The sequence below is a fragment of the Mesitornis unicolor genome, unplaced genomic scaffold, assembly GCF_000695765.1.
Source record: "Mesitornis unicolor isolate BGI_N332 unplaced genomic scaffold, ASM69576v1 scaffold24837, whole genome shotgun sequence".
Taxonomy (NCBI): Eukaryota; Metazoa; Chordata; class Aves; order Mesitornithiformes; family Mesitornithidae; genus Mesitornis; species Mesitornis unicolor.
In genome coordinates this window covers 146,005-155,260 of record NW_010198765.1, presented here as the reverse complement: position 1 = coordinate 155,260, position 9,256 = coordinate 146,005, and the positions used below count along the sequence as shown (strand labels likewise).

General features: G+C 36.6%; 1 protein-coding gene across 1 annotated transcript in view; it reads left to right on the top strand.

Annotated features, from left to right (window-relative positions):
- Window positions 1–5,537: 5,537 nt before the first annotated feature.
- The window catches only part of DNAJC1 (DnaJ (Hsp40) homolog, subfamily C, member 1), a gene marked incomplete at its 5' end in the record, with an annotated part of 67,385 nt that continues 63,666 nt past the window's right edge, over window positions 5,538–9,256 (top strand). The window contains 3 exons of the mRNA XM_010189267.1: window positions 5,538–5,692; window positions 6,097–6,198; window positions 7,002–7,048. Of these exons, the coding sequence (XP_010187569.1) occupies window positions 5,538–5,692; window positions 6,097–6,198; window positions 7,002–7,048 (304 nt within the window). The remainder of the gene's footprint in view (window positions 5,693–6,096; window positions 6,199–7,001; window positions 7,049–9,256) is intronic.

Below are 9,256 nucleotides of genomic sequence, written 5' to 3'. Positions count from 1 at the left end.
AACATGCCAGGGAAGGGATTGTGCCAGTTATCAGGTGAATGCATTGTGCTGGTTTGTGTTCATTTTCATTTCATGAATTGCTTTAAAACTTAGCAACATAAAAAAGCATTAAAACACCTCTTTAGCATTATTTTTAGTTCCTCCGTACTTCCCTGCTGTGCTGTTACTCAGTTTAAATCAACGGAATGTTGACACATGGCTCAGTCCCTCAAGCAGATCGCCCCTCCTGCTTGGGTGTACTTGAAGCATTCATCTATGGAGAAGCAGCAGATTTGAGTTTAACTCATTTTACATCCTTGAAAAAGATGAGTGTCTTAGAAGTTCAATAAAAATAAAGGGTGAATCGAACAAAGGTTACGCAGCAAGAAATTTAAACCAAAACTCAGCTGGCATCTGTTAACTATGAAAGTTGATAGATAATGCTTGGTCTTCTGGGGGATACTTGCTTTTCTTCCCTAGAGGTATATTCTTCAGCATTGCCAGCAGGTCCTTCCCACCTTTGGAATTTGCTGCAAGACTCTGTTTCCCTCATCAGTGTTTTTCCAAGTGCAGACTTGGCAAACTGATGTGTACTTCTTGGAACTACTCTGGTCATAGGAGCTTAAATTAGGACCAGGTTACAATGGATGCATATAGTGAAGCAGATATAGGAGTTGTGTTTTAATCAAGTTTGCTATGGATAAAGATTCATTTATTTCCTATTTCCTATTGTGCTGTTGCTGCTGTTAGAGGAGCAACCACGTTAGACGTGGGTATGTTTGCTCTATGTAGCTGCTGCCTTTCCTCCTGGTGCTACTGAGCAATTTTTGTGTGTGGAGATGGTGTGCAGGTGTGACATTTTTAAAACTAATAATTTTTTTAAAGGGAAATCACTTTCTGAGTAGTGTTTGAAGAAACAAGGATGCTTGTGATAGGGCACAGAAGAGATGCGTTGTGCTATTTAAGGCTATTGGTACTGACGGTGGGAATATTTTTGTTTGTTTCTAAGAGTCTTATTTACTTTTTAAATTATTATTTTAAAGAAAAGTTACTAAGTCTAGCGCTAATGTAAGCCATTGAATGATACAGTTTTGGTGGTAAGCTTTCAGAGTCAGAATGGCCTTCAAGCAGGTTGAAGAGGTATGTGTCAGCCTATGCTGAGCCAAAGTGGGGGTGAGAATCAGGTTTGGAAGAAGGGTCACAGCTGTGTGGTTTTTGTGCTAAAAAACCTAGAGAAGGGTTGTGGAGCAACAGTGGCTGCTGTTCTGTCCCCATATGAGAATGACATACTTAGACGGGATCACACTTTATTCCTCCATGTTGCTCACAAATGACGACTCTGGTTATTCAGTTGTTGGCCTACAGTCATGTTTGGTCTCTGACACCTACAGATATAAAATCAAACAAACAAACAAAACTCTCAAAACCCAAACACAAGTGCTACATAATTCAATTTATAATTTGGGAAGGCTGAAAAAGGCATCATGAAGGCCTGCCTGCACTGAGGTTATTTACAGGTGTAAGGTTCACACTTCAAATGCAGCCAGCTGGTGCTCTGTAGAATTGTTGCTTTTGGTTTCTGAATATCTTCAGTAACACGCATTGTGGAAAATTCTACACAGTTATTCAGCAGCACTGCAATGAAATAGATACACTGATGTTGTTCTCTTTTCACCCATTAACAAGTGATTGGGCAAGCTGCAAGTGAATAGAAATGTGATTTCTGTCCGCATACTTGGTCCTCTGAACCACATGCCTTCCCATTGCTAATAAAGATAATGCCACCTATTTGAAGACATCGGCGGGCATATTTAAAACCCAAGATGAATTGAGCACATTTACTGCATTAGAAGCAGTTGCTAAATTGTAAGTAGCTAAGTCTTGTTGTATAACTGCATTGCACTCAAGGGAACAATTTGGGTTTTGAATTGTATGTGTTGGTAAGTGAAAACTATGTAGACATTGATTCTTTTTTTCCCCTTGACCTAATCACTGTTTGCCTATGGCAATATCTGATATGTTATGCGTTCACCAGGAATTGTCTCGGGAACACAATGAGGCTTTTTTTTTAGCTGCATTAGTAATCACGGTTACATTAGGAATAGAAGGCCACGGAGTAATATACTTGTACTGTACTACACCAGTTTTTCTGTTTATTGTAAAGATGGAAGTAGACTCTAGGTGAGAGTCTGAATTTGTACAAACAGAGGAGGGGATCACATTTGAATCATTGTGCATTTTCAGCAGTAATCTAATTTAATAATGGAAAGCAAATACCTACTGAGTTGGTTTTTTTTTAATGTGCTGTGAAAAAAATCCTTTGTTTCTCCTTATGTGTTTGTAGTCTGATGATACAACTTTTCTTGGTAATATCAGAGAATATGAAAATTATGCTGAGTAAAATAAAATTTAATGATATATTTTTCATTGTCTTTTCTCCCCCACCCTGGAAATCTGATGTGTCTCACCTTTTAGACAAAAATTAAAAATTCCAATAGAGTACCTTAAGAAATGTGTTTAACTCTTGACATACTATTGATTTCTTCAAATGGTAGTTTTGTTTGTGTGCTAAAATACTTGTTTGTAGTGCAAGGGTTTATGCAAAAACCATGTAAAAGATTGAACTTCTACCTAGATGTCACATAACTAAACACATCTACACTCTGCTTGTTCAGTAAAGTGTTAGCAATTAAAAAATTTCCATGCATTTGCATGCATAAGAGGCCAAATTGTGGCCTACCTAAGTGTAGAGTTGGTATTTCTGAGAACTAACTCTAGCACAAAACACCTTTTCCTCCTTTGACTCCTATGTGCGTTTTTTTCCAGCTGAGCAGATTTTATTTTAGCTTAGAGCATTCATTTTGCATCTTTAATATAAGTGCTTATATTATGCTTTTTTTTTCCACCAAAACATACATGATGGAGTATTGCCTTTTTTCCTCCTGAATAGCAGTGATTAACAAGAAATTGGACTGAGATGCTGCGTGTGAAGTGTGTGCTCTTGCTGCAGTGAGAGCAGTTCTCAACCCATAAGACTCATTCAGTGGAAATGGGTGTGTGAAGAGATGTTCAGCCTTGGAAATATGATGGGACAGTATTGCTTTGAAAAGACAATTATCAAGAAATAGGATGATGCTTTCAATGTTTGTATCCACATGAGGGAGACACTGTGACAGGCTCAGTTGACTTAACTGGTGGCAAAACTTGCCACCAAAACTTGCCCAGTGTTGGAGAAATCACTGGCTGCACCAGCTGTCTGCAATGTTACCAGCTCCTTCTGCTATTAACCAATATGCCTGTACAGATTTTATTTTTTCCTCCTTAGATGTAACTGAGATTGAGATTTCTGAATTGTAAGTAAAGCCATCCAACACATCTTCTGAGCTTTTTCTTTAAAACGAACAAAACCTTAGTGTGGTCATGGCTTTCTCTCTCTAATCTTTGAATTTCTGCCCTAGTATGTAAAATAGTATCTTAGTCTGTGGAAAACACTGATTCCTAGCTCAGTGTTTGTTGTTCAGCCTTCATGGAAATGTTACTGAAAGTGGCCAACAGTCAACTAGCTCGGAATGGAAGTCTCTTAGAGCAGCTGACTTCAGTGCAGTAGATATTTCTGTATTACTTTTGAGAATAATCATTCTTTGTGGCTGATTTAGGGTCATGCACTTCTAGGGGGTTCTGTAGTGATGAGACACTTTTCTCAAAAACCAGCTACTTTTGTTGAGGGCAGCTCCTAGAGAGTGGAGTACCTTTCCTGAAGATGCCCAATGTTACCCATAATTAGCATTAATTAGCAAAATGTTTGGAACATCTATTTTCCTGTGTTGTGTTTGACAGTATTGTGAAGAATCGGTTAGCAGGCAGACTTACTGCCACTTTAGAAATGTATATGGACCAGTTGCAATTAAATAATTTACAGCAACATCCCATATTTAATTACTTTTTGGTATTATGATCCCCTCTTCAACCTTTTGGGGCTTAATTACACTTAGCTGATATGTTCATAAAGCTCAATTTCATAGCTTGGCTAAATCCATGGCCAGTAAATTATTTCCTGGTTTTTATTTGCTATAGTAGTGTTGAAATCCTATATTTTGTTTTGAAGACGAGCCTACATTTATTTATGAAGTGGCTGAATGGGTTGGTAGATGAGGGGAAACAAAGCAATCTCTAAATTATTTCTTTTTTGTTTCAGAGTTGACTTGGGCTCTCTTGCTTTGCTTAAGCATAAAACAGATAAACCAGCTTTTGTCCAGACCTTTTACACAAATAATCACACTGCTCCCATATGAAACTGAAGTTTCAATTGTTTGAATACAACTGAAAACACTAACTTTTTCTCTTGTTTGTTGTTTGAAGTAATTGGAAGAATACTTTGGGGAAGCTCTTTAATGTGCCTTTATTGGGTTTTTAACTGTTCATCGGGAGTGTTCCAAAAATAATACCAAGCACATCTAAATGTGTGGTAGAGTAGGAATAAGCTGTGGTTTATCCCAAATACATGTTCTGGAGGTACTCATTTCTAGACATTATCATGGTCTCAGTCTCTGATTTTTAAAAGATTTATTTCCTTTGCATATTTTCCTTTATTTGATATAATTCTGTTAAGTCTGCATCTCAAGAATTTAATGTTTCTTTGTGCTTAGAATAGGTATTTAGTCACTGTCTCTTCCTTCCCCTTAACCAAGAGTTAAAAATAAACCCATGAAACAATGGGGATATGAAACAACTCCTTGGCAGTAACCGAGCTGGAAGGGAGCTGGTGCTTAACCAGGGGGTTCTGCTTTGGGGTGCACACGCCTTAGAAGTAGCTCTTGGAAAATTTAAAGATGAAAAAATGCATATGCGATCTTTTCAGGAGGAGTCTTCCCTGTGAGTAATAAAGGCACCTTCCTTTGACAGGCAAGAGACTATGGAAATTTTAGTCATACATTAGGGATGATATTTCCTTAAAATACAATTTCAAAGCTGAATTTTCCCCCATTTTATCATTTTCCCCTTCCCCTTCTCCAGTCTATTTCTAATATTCACTCCTGGTCCAAACTTGTATACAGTGTTATTATAGCCTCATGTTATAAAACTGAAAATTTTTAAACTGAAAATAATGGTTTGTAATAAAAATTCTGACAGACTAATTACAGTATTGTGTTAATTATTATCTGATTTCAGCTCTGTTCCTCTCAAGCTAATTCAAATCTGAGTTTTGGTCAGTTTTAATCCCTATTTACACTAATTTTGAGAGGGAGAATATACCGGGGAACAATATACATAAAATCAAGAAATAAAAATTGTCAGATAAACAGTTGATTTCTAAAATGTTGCCTTGAACAGGTTAGTATTAGAAAGCAAGTACTTCTGTTTAAACGTGATGCCTTGTGCATCTTCTGGTGAGTGTAGCACCTATATACTATATAGTACAACTAAAAATCTTCTATTTCTGGGTATCTTTATAACATGTACTAAATAGCAGTCATTAATTCAGAAATTTGTGCGTTGTGCATCTAGGTTGGTACACTATTGATGTATTTTATGTTCTGAGTTTTTTTTCTTCTCCCCAGATGCGTGCAAGTCTTATGGCGATTCAAGTATAGATTGGTGTCGGTGCTACACTGTGGCTTCAAGGCTGCAATTTGAAGCTACTTTAGAAAAATACAATTCTTTAGATATGGTGAAGCTGAAGTTGAATGGGAATGCTGTTAGCGGTGAATTACATGTAAATATTAATAAGGGAAGAGTTGGTAGCAAGTCTTGAGTTTGGGAAATTGAGCATGATAATTTGCTGAAAAGATGTCTGTCTTGAAGATATGCAGAAGCCATAATTTTCAGTTTTTATTTGAACTTTTAAGTGGTGCAGAAGGTGCCGGGTTAGTTTTAAAGTGAGAAAGTGTTTGGAAGTTTTGGCAAATATCGTTGTAATGGATGTATGGTCATGAAGGAAGTGAAGGTGAACTGGGCCAAGTGATTGCTTCGTTATTTAGGCGAGACTGGTCGTGTGGTTTGGCTGTTAGACGTCTCTAATTACGTTGCCGTAGTTCCTGCGCTTGGTCAGTTGTCTCCACATCTTCCCAGAGTTCTGGGAATGAGTTCCTGACAGTTTGCTTGGTTTTCCTTTTTCAGGATGCTTCATCTGCAGACATCCGGAAAGCGTACCGAAAGCTTTCACTGATTTTACACCCAGACAAGAATAAAGATGAAAATGCCGAAACACAGTTTAGGCAAGTAAGTGCAATGTGTGGCGGTAAAAGTTTTAGAGAAAATAGAATCAGAATTTTTAATTATGATGTCATTTTTGTAAGAACAATGGTACACCTTTGAAATTACCATGTTGGACATTGAGTTACATTTTTCCTGAAGTAGCTATATTGAAAACAATAAACATTTTCAGAATTAACTCGTTGAATAACTCAAATTCAGTATTTACCTGTACATTAAAAATAATTTGAACGTAATACTTTGACTTATACTCTTAGGAGGAAAATATGTTTTGCACTTGATGCAAGACTGTTTATAAATAGTCTTTTCAAAAGCAGTAGGGAAAATTTCTGAGCAGTTCTCAGTGCAAGTCATATGTATGTCATAGGAAAATAATTTTAGGTTTTGAATTTTTTCCTTTTGAATCTTTACAGAATGAAACCACTGGACTGTTATAATTAGTCTACCTTTAAAAATATACTCCTGATGACTAAATACAGGCTATTTAGTTTCAGTAAGATCTTTAGGATGAAACAAATGATACCTTTTATTTTTAAGGTGTAACTGAGACAAGACTCAGTTTGACAGATGTGAGAAGGGTAAAAAAAAAAAACCAAGATATTTTCTAGGAGTTGCTTGTTTGTATATCAGGTGACATTTTTTATATGAATATATCACTACGTTTTTTGCATGCTATGTTTGCTGCTTAGTGTTGTGGGGAAAAGTGAAAACTACCAAAGGGCATTAGTTGACAAACATAAAATACGTTGCTTCTGTATGAAGTTTATGAACTCAATCCTGAAGTAAACTCTTTTCTGGTTTTGTTTTAGTTGGTGGCCATCTATGAGATTTTAAAGGATGAAGAAAGGAGGCAGAGGTGAGTTACTTTGCACAGGTTCAAGCTGGTAATATCTTGAAGTCCTATTTGACTGAATTGTAACTCTTCAGATTTTTTTTATTTTTTTTTTTTTACAATTTAAGTTGGTAATTCCTATGTAGCTGTTTAATTAAAAATTGTATGTGGCTTAAAGAAGGTGTTATGTGTTTGTGTGATATACTGGTTATTCTCCTTTAAAACTAGTATTTGAAAGAACTTTAAAAGCTAGCTATTATTTGGAGCTATTTTTTTAAACAATTAACAATTATATCATTTTTTGATGAGTTGTGTCAGTTATCATTGCTTGTTTTAATAAAGCTATGTTTGAAAATACAGGCCACTGTTTCAACTGTCAGTTGGACCTCGCTATCAATAGAAAATTCGTTGCATGATAGTTAGGGATTATTTCCAGTGTATGTTGTCAACGTTGTGTTCTGTTGCTTAGTTGATTTTTTTCTTTCAGATTTATTATCTATAATGCTGTAAACTTCGATGTCCATAGCATAAAATTTTTAAAATAATTGATAGTTGTCCTTGCTCCTTCAGGAGCAGGTCTAGCAGTACCTGAAGGGCATAGATTAAGAACGGAAGACCTGGGGCTGAGCTGCCTTCTGGAAGATTGAAAACTTTTTTTAATTTTATTTATTTTTTTTTTTTTTGAAGAAGATGTCCAGTCAAACTAATGGTTGTCTGGAAAACTGGGCCACTGAAAGAGTTCTACTTTTAGGTTGGAGTTTTAGTAAATCATCTTTCGGCTTACCAGTCTTTAAACAGGGCTTCACAAGACATTTCTTGAAAGGTTTTTGGCTTTGTAGATGTCTTGGCAGGTGTCCAGGTTTTATGGTACAGATTATCTACTTTTTGATAATCCTCTCTTGAAGTGTTATGAGAATGTACTTCATAGAAGTACTTTTGGAAATGTGTATTTTTTTTCCTGCCTCTCACAAGAGAATTTCACTGTGAAGTTCTATACAATGAAAGTTTAAAGAAAATTGTTAGTTAAGTGGTTTCAGACCACTTGAAAAGTGAGTTAGCCCCAGATTTTTCCCACCTTTTTGTTTATATTGTTTTCGTAGACTTTGTGATAGTGCCTCTCTGGAACTCAGTTCCAGACTGGATTTCTAGATAGCAGCTTTTTGCATGAAACTATGAGGCAGTAGCTTGTAAAAATTGTTTTTAAGCCTTGTATATATTATGAATGTGACTAACCCAACTTGTTAATACTGTTAATTACTGCAGCACAGTAATTACTAATGAGAAGTTAAAGCAGCATTCTAGCTTAGATTGATTTCGTTGTCAATAACTTTTTTTGTATGTAGGCAATGTATTTTTCATGTGCAACGAGGATATGTGGCTGATACTGCCTCTAAAGTTGATTAAATTGAAATCTAGTCAGTTAAATAGTGTTTACCTTCAGGGAATTTTCTGGAAATAATATGCAGAGTTTAGAAATAACATGTAGAGTAACAGAGCTATATGGTCTCATTTCTTGGAGAAAACCTTTATTGGTAAGATGTATTACACAGTCTAATGATAAATCCTCATCTGAGCTTGTAAATTTGGGGTGCTCTGTCCTGTGTCCTGTCGGGCATTGTTGTCATGTGTCTTCAAAACAAGTCTATGTGTCCTAGGTGCTGCTCCCCCTGTAATATTGTTTCTGTTGTAAGGTTTCTTGCAGCTGCATAGCTAAGGAAATGGAAGAGTGGTTGCTTTTTGGGATCCTCTTACCTTAAATGTTAGTATTTGGCTGTGCACGTGTGAGGTGATGGACCCAGTGGAAGAGTCTTAAAGTTTGCTGTCATGCCCATGCACTGAGGAAAAACTATGCCGCACCCTTTGTCTTTCAGGGCTTAGCAACTCAGTTTTATCCTAATTCCAGGGACACTTCTTTGCATCTGCTGTAACAAGACTTTATGCTAGACTTTTTTGTAGTTTTTATTTCCAAAGTACCTCAAAGCCCTGATGGGATAAAATGGAAATGAGTTCCGTTTCTTACAAATTAGTTGGTGAGGAATTCTGGCAGTTTAGCTGGGAATCCCTTCCCAACTCGATTCCAAAATGACTGGGGACACAGGATTACATCCGCTTGAGAAGACAGAGCTGCAGGCTTCTGCTTCTGCACAATGAAGTCAGCTGTACCTGCCTCTCAGTGCTCATCTCACAAGTGATGTGATCCAGCACTGGTTCCACTGTGTGTACAGAGAGTGG